Raw genomic sequence first — 18,944 nt, 5'->3', positions numbered from 1 at the left:
AGAATATCAAGGTATTTGGGGTATTCCATTCTTGAGTTTTTCTAAATGATTAATTACTAATGAGTTTTATTTTTGTTGGGTTTGTTGATTTTCTTCTGTTTTGTACTGACTTTTTTCTTTGGCTATGAGTTAACTGCCTTCTATTAGTAGTCCCTTCGGCGCGGGTTGGGGTGCTTCCGGATTTTTACGTCTTTACTAACGGTCGATGTTTTTACACCAGGTAATCGGGTTCTCTTGCGTAGAACCATGGAAGTGCGACGGTCTGTCCACAAATGATTGAAATCTAGCGTCTGCTTGCATGTTGCGCGGCACAGTGTTTACAATTTTTACCTTGAAAATAAATATGTGTTACCCCCTGGTAGCTTCACCAAAATGATACGTGTGCGGCGCAAAGAGTTAAGAAACAAGAGATCCTCTATTCAATCAAAGTAAAGAAGCGGTATTTATAGTCATCTGCGGCGTCTCATGTCCCTCCCCTAAGTGTCGACTTCCTCTCCCGTACGTTGATCCAAAAGAACTTTCTGTCGAAATGCCAACAACTGTTTTTTCGCCTGCCTCGCAGTCAATACGTCAGGGACCATACCAACACGTTCCACCCATGGCTTCATGAAGTCGCCATTCACGGCTCCAGCAAGTCGACTTCCAAAAGGTCCAGCCAGGTGGTAAGTGCCGTTACGGTTGATTCTTGTCACGGTCAATGGATCTATCCACTTAGCTTCGAGCTTGCCCGCATGTACATGGTCGCGCATCAACACTGCATCGCCCAGATTAAAGGTCTTCGAGAACACATCGCGGTCGTATCTCGACTTGACTTTCTCTTTCGCTCGTCCTCTTGAGCTTGGACTGATCGTCACAGCTCTTGCATAGCATGGTCGATCACCTTGATCCTCGAGACAAGTTCTTCGCCAATATCACCTTCGACGTAATCTTGGCGCGGCGCTGGCCATGTAGCTGGAGTGCGGATTTCGTATCCGTACATCAACTTCGCAGGAGTGTGTCCGGAAACATCACTCGGCATAGCCCGGATAACTAACAACGCTTGGTTGACGTAGTTATCCCAGTTACTAGTATCCTCTCGTTGGAGACAGATCTTGGACAATGCCTGCACTAGGGTCTGGTTTAACCTTTCGCACAAACCATTGACTTGAGGACGGTAAGCCGTGGTGGTCAGGTGCTTACACTGCACTGTGTTCAAGAAATCTTTCACAAATCCTGAAGTGAAGTTGGATCCACCGTCGGCGAGCAGGTACTGGGGTAATGTCCATGGGTCCGACGGCATCGAAACCTACCATATAGAGCGATTGATCAGGTGTAGGGATTGGGTGCGCAGGGTTCTGCCTCAGATATCTCCTGCGACTCCTCCGTTGGCAGATTGGACAAGATTGCGCCAATTGCTTCATTCTTTCATACATTCTTGGAGCTATGTACTGAAGCCTAGCTTTACGCCAACTGTTCTTGATTCCTAAAAGGCCGTCCTGGTGAACACCGTCTAAGATTTCTTCCACGTTTCCCTCAAGCAACATCTTCGGTCCTAGTCCTTCTTCTATCCTTAGGTATAAGTAGCCATCTTTCTCTTCATATTTCTGCGACATCTGATGCAACTTGGTGCGCCACTGGGGCGTGCATCCTTCAGGTAGATATGCTTTCGAAAGGAAAGAACAAGGCGTCCGAGAGCGCTCTCAAACCGCTGGTTCAGTTGTCAACTTTACGTCGCGACCATTATGATGAATGGGTCACCTATGTTCACCAGTACATGCTGAGACGCCGCATAATATTTATGTCAGTGACTTCCCCTCTTACGCGGAGTTCAAGATCACTCATAGTCTAATTGACTATAAATACCGCTTCTTTACTTTGATTGAATAGAGGATCTCTTGTTTCTTAACTCTTTGCGCCGCACACGTATCAGAAGTACTTCATTCATGGTCAAAACTACCTTTCTATTGCAGATGGCGGCGCAGTAGACAGATAAGGATTGAGAGCGCTATGGCTGGCATAAAAACGCAAATTCTTAGCTCACACTCAAGACTTCCACCAATAAAACCTGTGGCAGCAACTGGTCCAGCAATTGAAAGACCAATCTATCAAGAACAAGATGTACCAAAGGTCTTTGCATGGGGCAGCGGCAACGTCGGCAACAGGAAAGGATCCCCTCCCATGCCAAACAAAGGCTTGTCTAAGTACGTGGCTCAATTTTGTCATGTTGTCAAGGTGCCAGAATTTAGAACTAGTATCACCTGCCCCTGCGACAATCGCACCGTTGAACACCATGTCTCAAGGCATTCTATGGTTTGTGAGCACTTCAAGCGCAAGAAGTGGTAACTTTGAATATCTACACCCTTTCCGAAATGTCCAGATTTGCGAGAAGAGTTGAATCTCCGCGTTATAAGCAAGATTATTCGAGCAGTGCGAGAAACGTGAAAGTCTAAACCAAACACAACAAATTTAAGCATATAATCTCTACAACAGATTAGGACCCCCACTGCGCTGAGCGATACGCAAACAGTTCCCTTCGCAATTATGAGCTTCCGTGGACCCAGTATCTGCCAACGTCGAATTTTCGATCATCTACCGTTATGGCAATAAAGATGTGATGGCTGCATTCAACCTGCGCCGCATCGTTCATCACTACGCAACAACTGGTGCTCGTCCAGCGTGGAACTTGCCAGATAGGCACAGGGTGCTATGAAATCCCCATGCGTTCGTAACGAACGATACTCGAAAGAGGCAAGTAAAAAGTATCTAAAGTATCTAACGCAATATCCAACGCAAAATGATCATTCTATCTAACGCAAATTATCATTTCATCTTCCGTAAACAGTCCTTCAGAATGCGATATCCCGAGCCTTTGAAAACAAACTAAGGGAATCTATGTTTGGTGTGGCAAAACAATTTGCTCTAAAGAAATCAGGAACGAAGAATCAGGAGAAGTTATACGAAAAACTGTCCAAGCTGAAATAAGAACTACTTTCCAGTCGTCGGATATGGCACGGATTCTTCAATGAAGTTGATTTGGATAGAGGTTTTACGGATGGTGCTTCATATGCAACAGTCGGTCCAAAACATAGTGTTATTAATTAGTGGAATTTGTAGTCAAACAATAAATCCTATTTCAAGGACGATTTGGCTGGGCAATGACTGTGTAAGCCTTACAGATGGTGGCGGGATCCATCGCAAAACATATCTTTTTGGGCCGGCTGGGCACGGAGGCTTTGCCATCCAACATATGGTTACAAAAAAATGTTTTATGATGCTACGTTGTCACTTTGTCAGGGGTATAGGTACATTTTTCATGGTTGATTACAAGAGATAATTTACAATTCTATTAGGTGACATCTGTCTCATTTCGGAGCAAGTCTGAGATAAATGAACGGTTTAGAATAAGAACAATTCAAGGAAAGCAAAGAAAAGGAAAGAAAAGTCTCACCTGACCAAACACTAGTGTTGAAGTTGTCTACCAACATGTCAGCTTCACTATCATGAGAATATGAACTGCCTTCTTGGCTTGCTATATAGGATGCGGGTGATGACGGTGTGAGTGGCCCATCATGGCGAACCGATGGGCTATGCATACCAGCGTTTTCACTATAGGGACTGCCTGCGGTGGTCGTTGACCAATGGAAATTTGGGGATAGTGGCGCGTTATCGTACGATCCACTGCCAGGGGAAACTGGGTAGGGTGAAAGAGATGCCGAGTCTCCATAACTGGTTTGGTTATCAAGCATGTCGCTGTTGATAACAATCTTGGGGATGATGGGTTTCTCGACGGAGGCTTGTGCAAGTAGTTTGGATACCTCATTCGGGAAGTTGCTATCGTTAGGCTGAAGGATACTGAGACGTCGAATTTCCTCTTCGTTGGCCTTTGCCCAAAGTTTACGAAGATATCGTTTCCTTTCTGCTAAGGTCAAGAAATATCCTCTCACTTTTTCAATCGCGTAGTTTCTCTCAATTTTCTCTAACTTTTCGAGCCGGTCGAGTAGTCGATCAAGTCTACAAGCAAAGATTGTCAACAAATGTATTTTCACGGCACTTACTATCACCGGATATACTCACGTTAGAAACTCTTGCGGATCAATGAAACGATACGCCATGACTAGCAATGCGCTGTCGAACGATATTCCTTTCGAAGTTTGTGTCCATAAAAGCTCCTGTAAGGAAGTTTAGCTACTTTTGTACACTGTAGCTTTGCAGAGTGGTTGGTTAAATCTTACGGTGTATAGCAAATTGTACTGTTTGCGCCTGCGTTCTGTTGCCTTCAAGTCCAAAAGAGAAAGTCTAGCATTGACTTCATCGTAGCGGTAGCGAAGTTCCATCAGTTCTGGATTAGTATATAGTGATGTAGCTTTCTCATCACCAATGTCGTCGAATTCTTTCTTTGCCAGGGCCTGAAGGTCTTGCAAGCTAAAGCCTTCAGAATAAATACGCAAATCAAAGCGTCCGTGCAAGTGCTAAAATAAATAGAAGTCAGTATGAGGCGCTAGAGATGTTAGTGGCAGTTCAAAGCACACATACTCGAAACAATGCGGCTATCTTGGTTTTCGATATATAGCCTGTTCCTTTGGGATCGACCTCAGCCCACGCTTGCTTGAACCTAAAACGAGTGTCAGAAGAGGGTACGAAAAAAATAGCTGCTTTAAAGAGATAGGTCACATACTTCTGAAGATCAGTTTTCGTAATCAGCGTAAACCGAGCTGTGTGTTCGTATGCATATTGGAAGTTGCTTATGATGACCTGTTGCTGTCATTAGTACCATGTATGAGAAATCATATTCGTCAATTCAGTATACATACCACAGTGAACAAATTGAGAAAAATGTGCGTGCAGATAATGTAAAAGACAATAAATAGAAGGTATGCCCATGCTGGGCTACCACAATCACTGTCCAAAAAGTCCGCAGAGTCCGCTGATACGCAGTTAGGTGCCGATACAGTGAAATCGTGCATCAAGAAATCCTGTCATTTTGAAGGTCAGTATTGGGTGCTGCAGAAAGGGTTGCGTTTATTAGAGATGCTGTAAATGCTTACCCAATTTTCACCAGTTGTCATGCGGACCAGTGTAAGTAGCGAGTTGCCATACGATCTAAAGTTGGCATGGTCGGTTCCATATGGCCCGTACTTGGTCAGTCCAAAGAACTCCATAAACAGCATAGCAAATAAACACATCACCATCATGAAGATGGCAGAAACGTTCAAAATCGACGGCAAAGAAGCTTGCACTGCATGGAACAAGGTCTGTAACGATGAAAATCCTTGTCCCAGTCTCATCGATACTAAAACAAGCAAGTATTGTTCCAATCGCTGGGTCCAAAGCTATCAAATTCGTGTTAGGTCAAGCGCACTTGGATTTTCTCTATGATTTCTATCACAAAACCTACATTTTCCAACGTGAAGCGTAGAATGCACATTGTAATCGTACAGATCACAATGACACAATCATATCTGTTCCATTTGTTTTGAATCCACTAGAATATATGATAAGCGTATAGTCCTTGAAAGGGTACATGTGTTTGAATATTTACCTTTCTCCACCCTAATCCGATTAGCTTGATCAACACTTCGCACAAATAGCAGAAGATGAATGCAACATAGAGATAGTCTAGATTTCAAGAGAGTTAATGGTTGCCTCTCAGCAGTGGTTCAAGCTATTTCAGATTTACCTTGGACTTGACTCAAGATCACAGGCTCGTCTTGGTACTCGGTACAGATAACGACTATGAAACCCAATTAGAAATTGCTTTCGCTCTCCCATGTTTTTTTTGTGCCATATAGAACTTACCAATATTAAGCATGACAATGGCCACCATAATCTTGTGGAAAAGACCCTGCTTATTGATGACAAGGTCGTAACAAAAGCTTCGTATAGGGTTTGTTGGGCGTACTGGCTTGCGAGTAGGTTTGACTTGAGCCAACTGTCTTCGAAGATCCAAGTACTGGCGCTGGGGAATAGTCAGCGTAGAAATACCATTTCTTTGCTTAAAGTTCTCCAGAATAACCTATATACAGAAAATGGATGTTTCAGTTATAAAGCCGCATTTTTGTAGGAACAGGGTACGAAAGTCAATACTTACACCAACAAAGAGTTGGACAGTGCCATGAGCCGCGACCATAAAGATCACGAAGTATAAACTATGGTACACAGTGCTTGCAGTCCAATCAAATACAGGTTGTACATCAGCCTCGGTTGGTGTGCTCATTGCGCTAAACAGCGTCAAAATCTAGGATGATAACATGTTAGTACATCGATATCGCTCTTGTAAAAGCGTTGGCCTCACTTACCCAGCCTTCAGTAGAAGTCAAATCGAACAAATGAAGTAGTGCACTGGGAAAAGTATCGAAATCGTATCCATACGGATTTGCCCACACACGAGGTATAAGTATGCTCGGAGAGTTCACATCGTCACCTATGGGATTTAGAAATTCCGCATTGCACTCCGATAATCCACCAACACTATTGTCATTGCAAAGGAAGAACCTTCCTCCAAAGATGTTGACAGCGTAGATACAAAACGGAACCAGCACTAACATGGTCAGAATGAGGGCGTCTACCATGAGAGGGAAACCGTGAAGCAGATCAGCAAAGATGTGTCTGACACCGGGAAAATAGCGGATCAAGCGAAGGATACGGAAACTTCGGACGGTACGAAGGGTTCTTGGGACTTGGGAAGCTCCACCGAACACAGTTGCGACAGTGAGAATGACTACGCAGAAGTCCAGTTGATTCCAGGGATCTCGAAGGTACGAATCCGGAACCATAACAAACCCATCGGCGATAATTCTGATAATGATTTCCAGTACAAAGATGGCGGTCAGGGTATAGTCGATGGCGTCATACGCAGAGGGCGAAATGATGTACTGTTGCAATTTCCTGGCCGCCGGTTCGTCTAGAACGACGATGAAGATACTGGCTAGGACGCATGCCATAATGAACCAATTGAAAAGCGATTTTCTTTCTGCTTCATTACCAGAGCTTGATCCGACCAATTGTTTGCACCACCGTCGAAATCTATTGTTAGGCGAAAAGAAGAACAAGGATGGGAGGGTTGGTATATTGTCTTGCTTTGCGCTACGATTCTCTTCAGCTACAACCAGTTCATAGTCGTCAGTTGGCTCGTCTAGAAATTGACTGTTATGCGCAAGATTAGCAAAAGCACTAGAGTAGATAAGTTCATATCTCACTTTACTTACTCTTCCATCTGGCTATATGGATTCTGCGCTGGCGCAAAAAAGTATTCATTGACTTTTTTAGAAATCCAGTTTGAAGGCAATTTCTTCGCATTTTTCATGTCTTTGGTAGCATCCTTGTTTGGAAAGAGGATATCTTGGAACATGGATTTTTGAACGTTCAAATGAAAGTCGCGGGGAAGGTTATCCACGTTAAGTTGTCGCTTCAAGCGATTTTGTTGCAGTGGCTCAAGAATCCTAAAACCAAAACATATTGAGATCTACTTTCTAGTGGTAAGTACAATGTCAGTGATATACATACTTGTCAAGGATTCCTTTTCTAATTTCTGATTCTGGTGGCCTGTGCCGTCTGAAGTAGCTTTTGATTTGTGCTACTCTAATCTTGTCTTCATCGAGTTCAAAATTCTCGAGAATCACAGCAACGAACAAGTTGAGAATAATGTCTGTTCCAATTTCTGCTCGTTAGTATCGTAGCTGTGATGGGCAGCATAGATGGCGCCATATAGGTCAAATATTCAAAACTTACAGTGAGAGAAGCAATATAGGGCGACCGTGAACAAGGCTGCGTATATAGCAGACGCTTCGTATTGACTTTCCATAGCATTATATAGCACATCCTAGAGGATGAAAAGTTAATGTTTGTGACACGATTGAAAAGATATGTGACAGGCACCGATCTAAACAAATAGTTACTTACTGTCCAGTTCTCGCTTGTGAATAACTGCAATATTTGATTGACACATTAGTAAAAGGCGAAGTCAGGCACTGCTTGTAATGGTGTTTAAAAAGAAAAACATACATCAAAAAGACTCAAAAACGCCTGCAAAAAGGTATCAAAGCGCAGTTCGGTTTCGTCATAATCCATGTATCCAAAGTCTCCACCAAACAGCTGCATAGATATAGGTGCAAACAGAGCAGTAGACCACAATAGAAAGAGTCCAACATTAATGACTCCTTCACCTGATCCAATAGCCGATGACAATAGTCGTCTAACACGGGGTAGGCATAATATCAATCGATAAAATCGTAAACATTGAAATATCGTGAGGTACTTGTATGCTGGTGATCCTTGTATCATGGGTAACTGGATGATGCACGTAGCAACAACAAGGAATAAGTCGAAACGGTTACGTCCTGACATCCAGAATTGCACCCAGGTTCGCGAACCCAGTAGACGAAGAAAGATTTCAATAGCGAATATAAAGCTGAATATAATTTCAGCCGTATCTAAAACGCAGGAATTAGCGATTGTTCGAGACGGTTTATCTTGCCATGGTTACATACCGATAGCTTCCAATGTATAGTCAGACGCATATATAGATCGACAAGCCATGATGACCAAATTGCAGAGTACCAAAAGTCCACCAAAATAAGTGAATTTCCAATTGTTCACAATGGAAGAAAGATACTGCTTTGCAACGGCGGTATTGCGTAGCCGAGAAAGATCGGCCTGACCATATGTCCAGAAACTATCGTCGACCTGATCAGCTGGTAGTAGTATGGGATGCGCTATCTTCTTTGCTGTGAATGCCGACATTCTGCTTTCAGATCTGACTTGGGCGAAGGACGTGGTAATAACAGCTATAACCCAGAATTGTACATTAGCAGTTGGGCCTCACAGTCAAACTTGCTGGTTTGATTCACTCACCGATAAACAACGGAATCATAATAAAACTAAGGATATAAACAGCAAAAGTGAAAAATGCCGCCGCTGTTGTGGATTCGCCATCCTGTGCATCGTACATCATATCCGTCCAGCCTTCCAATGACATGACCGTAAACAAATTAAGCAAAGAGAAATAGAGGTTGTCCATATTGAGGAAACCATAGTTCGGATTGGTTCCAGCAACTTGACGGCACACCAAGCCAGTAGGGCATATATATCCATCCGGTCGAGGGTAATCGTATACATCTAACTCTTGTATGTAAATACCAATTAAATTTGGGCCGTCGTAGTAACCGGAGCACATTCGAGCAGGTTCAGCCAAGATCGCTAATGAAATAGGAAATAATGCTTAGTTACAACTGATGGACAGTAGGCTGGAGGGGTACGTTATTCGGTGCAGAAAATACTCACCATTGCCATCCACATCAATTTGATAGCATGCTCTCATGAAGGCACCTTTATAAGTCATCACACCAATGAGAGCAAAAACCAACATGAAGAAGAAGACGAAACCAAACACATTGAACAAAAGCTGTAAGCTTGCTTCCAGCGATTGCATAATGACCTATGAACACAATAGACATTCAATATATGACAGTACGGCGGTGCGTCCTATAATTCTCGTTGTACTTACAGCTGTACCCGGAATGATTCCGACCAAACGAAGCGGACGTGCTGCACCTACTCCTTTGAACAGTGATATGTCATTGTAGTCTATCTTCATTAAGGCCAGATCGATCCAGTAGCACACGATGGAAATGAGATCCAACCAATTACCAAAATTGGTCAAATACGGTCGATGCTTCAGCATTGCCGTAGGTTCATGCTTTGACCCGCCTAAGTCTCCTGTGGGCAATGGGCTGAACATATTACTTGGTAAAGACGTTGGTGTAATCGGGGAAAGTTGATTGTTGGAGTTCTTAGATGACCGGGTTCCGTCCGCTTCCTTTGGTCTAACAAATCCAAAAGTAAAGAAAGTAAGGCATTTCCCTAGTACACTGGCCGGCAGTGATGAACCAAGTGGTATCGTTAAATGCTTTTGTTGTGCGTTATTCGATAGAGTAATCGAGTGAGGAAGAATCAATCCATATACAATGATCTTGGCCATTACTTCCAAACTTTAGTCGGAGGTGATACGGTGGTTAGAAAGAAGATATCAATGGATGCTCAGTCCTTTTAAACTACGTACCTATATACACATTGAATGGCAAGAAGAACATAATGGATATTGGTTCCTCCAAATGAGGTTTTGTCGCTGTTGGTATAAATTGGGGTGGATGCTAATAAGACCCACTGCAGAAAAATTAGAAGGAACACGAAGACTTCGACGTATCTAATAAAAAAAAAAAACACAAAGGGTTGGTCAGTAATGATCATACACTTTCCCATCATGTGCTTGGAGAGTCCACATCAAGTACATACTGCGATCTTAGAAGCTGCCACAAAAAAAGTCGCAGTCGGTTTTGTGTCGAAAAAATGAATAAGGATGTGCCTTCAAGAGGCGAAGGCGTGGGGGTTTGTTTGACTTCCTCTACTTCAACTATATCTGCCTTTTCTGAAAGTGTAGGGAGAGGTTCAGCATTTTTGAAAACATTGTAATTTGGATAATCTTGAATGCTGGGTGACTTTGGATTAGATAGTGAAGCAACCGGTGTCAAGCCATGGTTGAAAATCGAACTATTATCGACGGACGATCGACTGTGTCTAACGCTTGAGGTCTTTGCGTTTGTGTTGATACTGCTTGCATCTGTTGGTTTGACAGAAGGACTGTCCTTCTTGTTGCTATATTGCTGCGCATAATAAGCATCGTCTCCTGTTAAAAGCAGCCAATCCGTAGATGTCCCAAATAGTTTGTTTTGAGCTATAAATGCAAGAGTCGCCCGTGTCTCGCAACTTGTGGAGGTAACGACTCGATTGGCTATGCTGGTCAATATTTTCCAACCATAAAAAGATGATGTCGTTGCACTTTGTTGTCTGGGTCGTATATAGGGTGCTCTGTCACCTCTGGACTGAAACCAGCCCTCTGCTGAGAGATGGCGATGGTAATCTTCTCGATGAGTGTAGTAATGTGTGGTCGGATCGAACGCTTCGGCTGATAAGTTGTCATCTGCAACAGAAGACCCACTGTGTGCACTTTTGCTAGACATCAAGGAACTCCATCGATTGACATTGATAGACGATCCAGATTGAGAACTATTGCGTATCGAGGAATCGTGTGCAGGGTACCGGTATATATTCTCAAACATAAAGTTGGAGACTTGGGGAGAGGTTGGAGTCCTCAAAGAAAGATGCGTAGCGTCTTGTGGTGATGGGATGGTCAGGGAACCACCTGCACTAGCTGGTTCCGATGCAGAATTTGCGGAAGAGCTTCGGCTATGATGTTGATAATTCGCCCGTTTTTGCCATTCTCTAATATCCAGATGATTGCCTTGTTCTTGCTTTCTATTTCGGGGGTCGACTCGGTCCAAGGTCCTATCTAACTTGTCCTTCTTCTGAAGTATGTCTCGGGTTAGCGGCAAAGGTGAGATAGGTGAGCTGGTTGGGCGAATAGGTGATCTTGGCGGGCTCAAGGAGTTTTCAGTTTTGACCGCTGAATTGGGTGTCAAGTTGAGTGAGTTGTTGGTGTGTTCCTGAGACGGATCATCTGGAGGTTCGGAATATGTGATCTGGGGTATAGGATGAGGAATGAGGATTTGCAGCCGAGGGAGGGAAGGGCGTTCAGACCGTCGTCTGCTTCCTTTTCTCCCTCCAGGATTATCGGGCTCTATAGGTTGCATCTACGTGTAGCCTCTTCCTCGGAATGCGATTAATGTTGCATGCACTTATTTTTTTTTCTATTTCCCCTTGAGGCTGGCTGGAGCAAGATCCAATCAATTTATTGGTGCCGACCATCTTGTTTCACTGACAAAAATTGCAATCTGTTTCTCTTCATCGGAGTTGCTGTAGTCGTGGCAAGCTGAAACTGCGTCTCAGCTAAAGCGTCATTCCCCCATCCGCTGCTTTGATCAAACTGGCTGAATAACAATGAGATTAGCATTGTATGGTGGAGTCTCAACTCTGCTGGCCACTGCTGTCATTGTGGAAGCATTTCGGCAGCGTTCAAATTTCTATACTGCCTGCATTTACCTGGCGAAATCAAGTGCATGCATGCTGGTACGTTTTATCGGGATAACTATATAGATTCAGCTCTCAGTTTTATAAAATTGTCTATCTTTCTCTAGATCATACTCAATGCTGGTATTTTCATATCAATCATGCTGGGACGACTCCTGCAAGCCGTCTTCTTTGGCCAGCTACGACCAATTGAAGTCGAAGTAAGTGTCAGTGAGGCAACTGCATGAACCATGGATTTCATAATATAACATGTGTTACTTTTAGCACCTTTACGAAAAGTCATGGTACGCTGTGACAGAAACCTGTCTAGCCATGACTATATTTCGAGACGAATTTGATATACAGTTTGTCATTGTATTCACAACCTTGCTCTTCCTTAAGATTTTTCATTGGCTATGTCAAGATCGAGTTGAATATGCAAGTATCCTACGTAAATTTTATTCAGTTTGATTCAAAGCTAATTCGAAATGCTGTTACAGATGGAGCAGACACCCGCTGTACCTGCTAATTTCCATGCTCGCATGATCTCTCTCATGTCGGCATTGTTAGTAATCGACTGTCGATTAGCCAGTCGTGCCATCTCTACCATTATGGTGAAAGGTCCCAATATGATGATTATGTTTGGTTTTGAAGTAAGTTCAATGCAATTATAAGATATTCCTAAGCTTGGATAGACTATGAACTAATCCGTGGATACAAGTATGCCATCCTCACCTCAACCATTGTATCGACCATTGGAAAATATACTCTGAATGTTATCGAAAGCCGTATGGACGAACCATGGGAGAGCAAATCGATATTTGTCTTCTATCTTGACCTGGTTACAGGTAACCTAGATGCGAATAGGATTGTTAGGCTGCGCAGCGCACACTAATTGAAGATCATTAGATTTTTTCAAGTTGATCACTTACATGGTGTTCTTTGCCATCATTTGCAACTTTTATGGACTTCCACTCCATATCATTCGCGATGTATATGTTACCTTCCGGTCGTTCATTCAGAAATGTCGAGATTTGTATCGATATCGACGTGCTACCCGAAATATGAACGAACTTTACCCTGATGCAACCGAAGAGGATCTTCAGCGCACCAGCGACAGTACCTGCATCATTTGCAGAGAAGATATGCATATTCGGGCTACTGAAGGCGACCCGCAGGCGGGAGGTCAGAGCGAGCCAGAGCCAGTGAGAGGCCGAAACTCTGACATCCCCAAAAAACTCCCATGTGGTCACATATTCCATTTCGGTTGCTTGCGTAGTTGGTTGGAGAGACAGCAGAGTTGTCCCACTTGGTAAGCGATACGAATGACGCATAAGCATGCGGTCTGATACATGTACTAACGTGTGCACTGCATTCCACACTCACTAGTCGAAGATCTGTATTGCCAGAAGGTTTGTATTACAACCATATTTTTCGCTCATAGCAGAAAGATGTGTCTAACGATGTTTGTCTAGCCACTCCTTCTACTTCTCCGGCTGCAGCAGCTCAAGCAGCCATGGGACGACAAGCCGAGCAACAAGGAGAACAAACGGAACAGTTACGCGATCAACAGCAGCAACAACCTCAGGCGCAACATCCATTACCTCAAACGAATGGTACATGGCCGTTTATGGAAGGAAGAGCAGGGCATATACGCACTGATACAGGGATCCCGCAGAATTCTGCATTCCAAGCAGGTATTCCAGCACCACCTCCACCTCCGCCACCACCTCCACCACCTTTTGGAGCAACTTTCAGCATTCTTCAAGCTATGGCTGCCCAAAACTCTGCTACACCATCGTCAGTGCCTTCATCCCTACTTGGATATTCTCCCAATTTACAAAATTTTGTACCGCTAATCCCATTAGGCAGCAACAAGCACTCCGACCAGCATACCGACGAACAATTGCCAGAAACTTTAACAGACGAACAATTGCAATCTCTATCAACAAATACACGAGAAGCTATTGAAGAAAGGTTGCGGATATTGGAAATGGTACAGGCCCAAACTTTCCGGAGTATTCAAATACTATCGCAAGTATTGTCTGTTTTGCCAGAAAACACCCACTTCACAGAGTCTATAACCAGAAATAAGAGTCAAGAAGAAAAGCGTTCCGACGAGTCAAGTCTTTCAGAGGCAACACCCGTTATATCTGAAAGAAGGCGAGAAAAAATGCCTATGGATACCCAGATATCAGAGTCTACCAATAGCACCCCTATCATTAACGTAAATAACAATCAAGAGCACGAGATATCACCAAGCCATCTACGACCAGCCAAGTCGGAGGAATCATCCAAAACAGAGAAAGAAGAACCAGAGCCATCAGAGCAAGTAAACGTCCCACAAGTTTCGACTCTAGATACCATTCAAAATGACAAACTAGAGAAAACTTCTGAAATCTGAGAATACATGGTAGCATTACTGTATGTACCTAGCACCTACTATATGTACACCATTAAAAAATTAGTAAATTTAACAATGCCTTCGCTTGTTACCATGACTCAATAACCTTGTCTAAAGGGCTTAAAGCATGTAATTTTGGACGTTCATTTTACAGCTGTCAATTTTAGACAACGGTTTTTTTTTTTTTCGCGTGGACAAACGTGCACTGACCCAGCGCAACCCTTGTATCAAATGAACAAAACTGTCCAACGGGCATGTCGTTTACAAGGCTTTTTTAAGCATTTGACACAAGGCCCTTTTCGTTCGTATTCTACGAAACCCTTAATTGTTCTCGGCATTGAAACGTCCTGCGATGATACGTCTGCTGCCGTAGTTACATCCGATCGCAAGATCTTGTCAGAAATCGTCCGAACACAGCATCACTTACATGAACCACTTGGTGGTATTGTTCCAACCCTCGCTTCCACTGGACACATGCAGAATTTACCCATGGTTGTACGTGAGGCCTTGGAGCATGCCAACAAAAGCATAAACGATATTGATTGTGTTGCTGTAACTCGAGGGCCAGGTTTGCCACCGTGCTTGTCCGTCGGTATGAACGCAGCGAAGACCCTGGCTGCTGTGGCTGGAAAGCCAATTGTTGGTGTCCATCATATGGTAAGCCGCTAGTACCGATCTCACTGCATTGTATACCATATGTTAACGTCCTCGGCCCACAGGAAGCACACGCACTTACTGCTAGATTAACCACTGAAAACTCAATGGGCGACCATTTACCTGCACCAGCATTCCCTTTTATGACTTTGCTCGTCTCCGGAGGTCATACCTTACTTCTACAAGCCAATGCCGTTGGAAATTATGACCAAGTTGGATCTACTATGGACGACGCTATTGGAGAGGCAATTGATAAAGCATCAAGAGCATTGGGTTTAAAGTGGGCTCAAGGTCGCCGAGGCGGGCCAGGTGTGGCATTAGAACAAGCAGCATTGAAAGGAGACCCTTTGCGGTACGACAGTATGTTGCCTTTGCCTCTCAGTGAGCGAGAATGGACCAAAAAAATTGGGTTCAGCTTCTCTGGTCTCAAGACAGCCATGATGAGGATGGTGGAGCGACAAAATATCACAAACAGTGAACAAGATGTGGCGGATGCCGCAGCTACCTTTCAATCAAAATGTATTCAACACTTGGAGCAAAAACTTCGTCTTGCATTAGATCAATCTATCATGCAGCAGAGCATTCCTCTCACAGCTCTGGTAGTCAGTGGTGGGGTTGCGAGCAACAAGGTGTTACGGTCACGGTAGGTGACATTGCCAGCAACGCATGAGTTTTAAACTTGCAAAAACTAATACCTTCGTTTTACAGCTTAGAAGTACTGGCTGCGTCTTACGGGCTTCCTTTAATATGCCCGCCTCCCAAACTATGTACCGATAATGGGGTTATGATTGCATGGGCTGGAATAGAAAGGTATCAAGCTGGCTTGATCGATGATTATGAAATTACAACTATACCAAAATGGCCAATAGAAAGGTTAAAGGATGTGGTCACCAAATAGAAATTAAGCGCCATAAAAGTAGAGAAATGAACAGCAGGTATGGACGCTTTAATGGCATGTAGAGCTCAACAAGAATAAATCATTTTGCCAGTTGGTGTACTTAAAAACACAAAGTCATAAAGAGGTATGACTAACTTTGATTGGGATGTTGCTGATGGTCGTGAGTGTTTGTCACACAAAATTTCACTTTAAGTAAATGGCTTAGTATCAGAAGTCAAGACTTCCTTTTCACTCCTTCTCACACACTCAAATGGCCTCTGAAGTTGAAGAAGTTAAAAAAGAGAGTCTCGATTCAGAAGAAAATTATCGTGCATCCCTTTCATCAAACATCGACCAACACAAGAGCAATATTAACGATGATGGCGATCTTCAATTTCAATGGTTCGGTTCAATAATTAACGGCAATATCGACGAAATCAGGAGCGTACTAAAACTTGGGGCCGACGTTGCTTGGAAGAATACCGAGGGGATGACTGCACTTCACCTGGCAGCGCAGAGCGGGATTCAAGGAGCAGTAAGCATGTTGGTTAAACTTGGCGCAAGTGTTGACGCACGCAACGGCCAATCGGAAACTGCGCTTCACTTGGCCACAAGCAACGGATTCGAAGAAGTAGTACAACTGCTTCTGAACCATGGTGCAATCGTAGATTTGCGAAATGACTATTCAAATACTGCACTTTGCTTGGCTGCAAGATATGGATATGAAAACATAGTGCAGCTGCTTCTGAAGCATGGTGCAACTGTCGATCTGCAAAATAACAATTCAAATACTGCACTTCACTTTGCCACAAATAATGGATGGGAAAGGGTAGTACAGATGCTTCTGAACCATGATGCAACTGTAGATCTACAAAATATAAATTTAGGCACTGCACTTCACTTGGCTTCGATATATGGATACGAAGAAATAGTGCAGCTGCTTCTGAAACATGGTGCAACTGTAGACTTGCAAAATAGCAAATCAGATACTGCACTTCACTTGGCTGTATGGAATAGGTCTGAAACAATGGTACAGCTGCTGCTGAACCACGGTGCCACTGTAGATTTGCAAGGTAGCGATTTAAATGCTGCGCTTCACTTGGCTGCAAACACTGGATTAGAAGAAATAATACAGCTGCTACTAAACCATGGTGCCACTGTAGATTTGCAAAATAGCAGTTCAAATACTGCACTTCACTTAGCTACAATTAATGGATATGAAAAAGTAGTGCAGCTGCTTCTGAGCCATGGTGCAACTATAGATTTGCAAAATAGAGATTTAGACACTGCACTTCACTTGGCTGCCAAGTATGGACATGGAAAAGCAATACAGCTACTTTTAAACTATGGTGCCACTGTTGATTCTCAAAATGATAATACAAACACTGCACTTCACTTGGCTGCAAAGTATGGACACGGAAAAGCAGTACAGCTACTTTTAAACCATGGTGCAAGTGTTGACACACGCAACGGCCAGTCAGAAACTGCACTTTACCTGGCTACACATAACATATCTGAAGAAGTAGTGCAGATACTTTTAAATCATGGTGCCACTATCGATTTGCAAAATAAGTATTCAGACACTGCACTTCACTCCGCTGCCAGGTATGGACATGAAAAAGTAGTACAGCTGCTTTTAAATCATGGTGCCACTATCGATTTGCAAAATAAGTATTCAGACACTGCACTTCACTCCGCTGCCAGGTATGGACATGAAAAAGTAGTACAGCTGCTTTTAAACCATGGTGCAACTGTAAATTTGCAAAATAATGATTCAAACACTGCACTTCACATGGCTGCACAGTATGGACGTGAAAAAGTAGCTGTACTACTTTTAAATTATGGTGCCACTGTTGATTTGAAAAATAGCAATTTAAATGCTGCGCTTCACTTTGCCGCAAATAATGGATTTGAAGAAGTAGTGCAGCTACTTTTGAACCATGGTGCCACTGTCGATTTGCAAAGTCATAATTCCAACACTGCACTTCACATGGCTGCACAGTATGGACATGAAAAAGTAGTACAGCTACTTTTAAATCATGGTGCCACTGTTGATTTTCAGAATAGCGATTTAGATACTGCGCTTCACTTTGCCGCAAATGATGGATTTGAAAGGATAGTGCAGCTGCTTCTAAATTATGGCGCCACTGTTGATTTGAAGAATAACCATTCAGAAAGTGCGCTTCAAATAGTCGTAGAGAATGGACATAAAGAGTTAGTAGAACTTCTGCTCACATATGGCGCTACCATTGACATCAAGGATGATAATTCAGAATCCAAATCTCATTTGCCAGCGAGAACCGAGCATCAGTCAACAGTATCTGAACTACTTAACAGCGATGCAGAAATGAACCCAAAGTCTAAAAATGGAAAAGGTATTCTTGCAAAACTGTCGGGAGCTGGTGATATTCCAACGGCAACCCTTCTCTTAGAACATGGTGCTGATATTGAAGCTATCGATGCAAACGGTGAAACTCCATTAGTGATAGCAGCAAAAGCCGCTGAATTGGATATGGTTTCTCTATTGATCGAGAAGAAGGCTAATATAGAAGCATCTGACAACGACTCACTAACAGCTCTACACTGGTCGGCTAAGAATGGCCATTTGGCTACTCTTGAGTTGCTATTGCGGAAAAAGGCAGATGTTGAAGCTAAAACCAAACAGGGTGATACCGCTCTTCATCTTGCTGCACAATTCAACCATTCCAATATCGTTGCTACATTAATCGACTGTAACGCCAATATTGACGCTGAAAATGAAAACGAAAAATCACCGATTGAAGTGGCAATATCAAAAGGTCATGTCGATATAGTTTGCCAACTGAAGGATGCAGGCGCAAAAATAGGGGAATCTGGAGATAGTATGCTGTGGCTATTATATTTGGCTACGGACGCCGGACAAGTTGCTCTAATCCAGAGAGCCTTGGACATGGTTGATAACAGTAAGGAAGTATACTATATGAACGCAACATTACATAGAGCATCACAGCATGGAAAGATTGATGTGGTCAAATATCTTTTGGACAATGGCGCAGACATTGAATCGCTAAATGAGGATGGACTATCACC

General features: G+C 43.3%; 4 protein-coding genes across 4 annotated transcripts; 3 read left to right on the top strand and 1 right to left on the bottom strand.

The window, feature by feature from the left end:
* The first annotated feature begins 1,959 nt into the window (after positions 1 to 1,959).
* Positions 1,960 to 2,662, top strand: K450DRAFT_260099 (uncharacterized protein). The gene has a single exon (XM_051592104.1). The coding sequence runs from the start codon at positions 1,987 to 1,989 to the stop codon at positions 2,320 to 2,322; it is 336 nt and encodes a 111-aa protein (XP_051440769.1). The 5' UTR covers positions 1,960 to 1,986; the 3' UTR covers positions 2,323 to 2,662.
* A 563-nt stretch (positions 2,663 to 3,225) lies between these two features.
* On the bottom strand, positions 3,226 to 11,697 carry K450DRAFT_260097 (uncharacterized protein). Its single transcript, XM_051592103.1, has 25 exons — positions 10,270 to 11,697; positions 10,037 to 10,180; positions 9,482 to 9,965; positions 9,259 to 9,412; positions 8,830 to 9,174; positions 8,466 to 8,762; positions 7,981 to 8,408; positions 7,879 to 7,902; positions 7,708 to 7,798; positions 7,483 to 7,624; positions 7,185 to 7,418; positions 6,276 to 7,122; positions 6,068 to 6,214; positions 5,776 to 5,992; positions 5,657 to 5,710; positions 5,519 to 5,595; positions 5,375 to 5,461; positions 5,025 to 5,309; positions 4,791 to 4,952; positions 4,655 to 4,731; positions 4,513 to 4,591; positions 4,212 to 4,448; positions 4,054 to 4,148; positions 3,428 to 3,990; positions 3,226 to 3,357 (listed from the first exon to the last, which is right to left on the bottom strand). The coding sequence occupies exons 1-25, from the start codon at positions 11,622 to 11,624 to the stop codon at positions 3,326 to 3,328; spliced, it is 6,657 nt and encodes a 2,218-aa protein (XP_051440768.1). The 5' UTR covers positions 11,625 to 11,697; the 3' UTR covers positions 3,226 to 3,325.
* Positions 11,698 to 11,833: 136 nt separating this feature from the next.
* Positions 11,834 to 13,469, top strand: K450DRAFT_136014 (uncharacterized protein). The gene is made up of 7 exons (XM_051583952.1): positions 11,834 to 12,000; positions 12,069 to 12,161; positions 12,226 to 12,378; positions 12,441 to 12,593; positions 12,662 to 12,788; positions 12,850 to 13,252; positions 13,330 to 13,469. Exons 1-7 carry the CDS (start codon positions 11,872 to 11,874, stop codon positions 13,382 to 13,384), a joined length of 1,113 nt encoding a protein of 370 aa, XP_051440767.1. The 5' UTR covers positions 11,834 to 11,871; the 3' UTR covers positions 13,385 to 13,469.
* A 1,106-nt stretch (positions 13,470 to 14,575) lies between these two features.
* Positions 14,576 to 15,896, top strand: K450DRAFT_180307 (uncharacterized protein; the record flags this gene model as incomplete). The annotated part of the gene is made up of 3 exons (XM_051584336.1): positions 14,576 to 15,001; positions 15,064 to 15,641; positions 15,707 to 15,896. The coding sequence occupies 3 exons, from the start codon at positions 14,576 to 14,578 to the stop codon at positions 15,894 to 15,896; spliced, it is 1,194 nt and encodes a 397-aa protein (XP_051440766.1).
* Between the last annotated feature and the right edge of the window lie 3,048 nt (positions 15,897 to 18,944).

The sequence above is a fragment of the Umbelopsis ramanniana genome (assembly GCF_025399195.1).
Source record: "Umbelopsis ramanniana AG unplaced genomic scaffold K450scaffold_79, whole genome shotgun sequence".
Lineage (NCBI taxonomy): Eukaryota > Fungi > Mucoromycota > Umbelopsidomycetes > Umbelopsidales > Umbelopsidaceae > Umbelopsis > Umbelopsis ramanniana.
This window is presented reverse-complemented; position numbering and strand designations above follow the sequence as displayed.

Coding starts and splice junctions, on each gene's coding strand:
- K450DRAFT_260099 (XM_051592104.1), top strand. CDS start 1,987: ATGGCTGGCATAAAAACGCAAATTCTTAGCTCACACTCAAGACTTCCA.
- K450DRAFT_136014 (XM_051583952.1), top strand. CDS start 11,872: ATGAGATTAGCATTGTATGGTGGAGTCTCAACTCTGCTGGCCACTGCT. Junction 12,162..12,225: donor TACGACCAATTGAAGTCGAA/GTAAGTGTCAGT, acceptor TGTTACTTTTAG/CACCTTTACGAAAAGTCATG. Junction 12,379..12,440: donor GTCAAGATCGAGTTGAATAT/GCAAGTATCCTA, acceptor ATGCTGTTACAG/ATGGAGCAGACACCCGCTGT.
- K450DRAFT_260097 (XM_051592103.1), bottom strand. CDS start 11,624: ATGCAACCTATAGAGCCCGATAATCCTGGAGGGAGAAAAGGAAGCAGA. Junction 7,625..7,707: donor CCTATATTGCTTCTCTCACT/GTAAGTTTTGAA, acceptor AAATTGGAACAG/ACATTATTCTCAACTTGTTC. Junction 5,462..5,518: donor TCGGATTAGGGTGGAGAAAG/GTAAATATTCAA, acceptor CATATATTCTAG/TGGATTCAAAACAAATGGAA.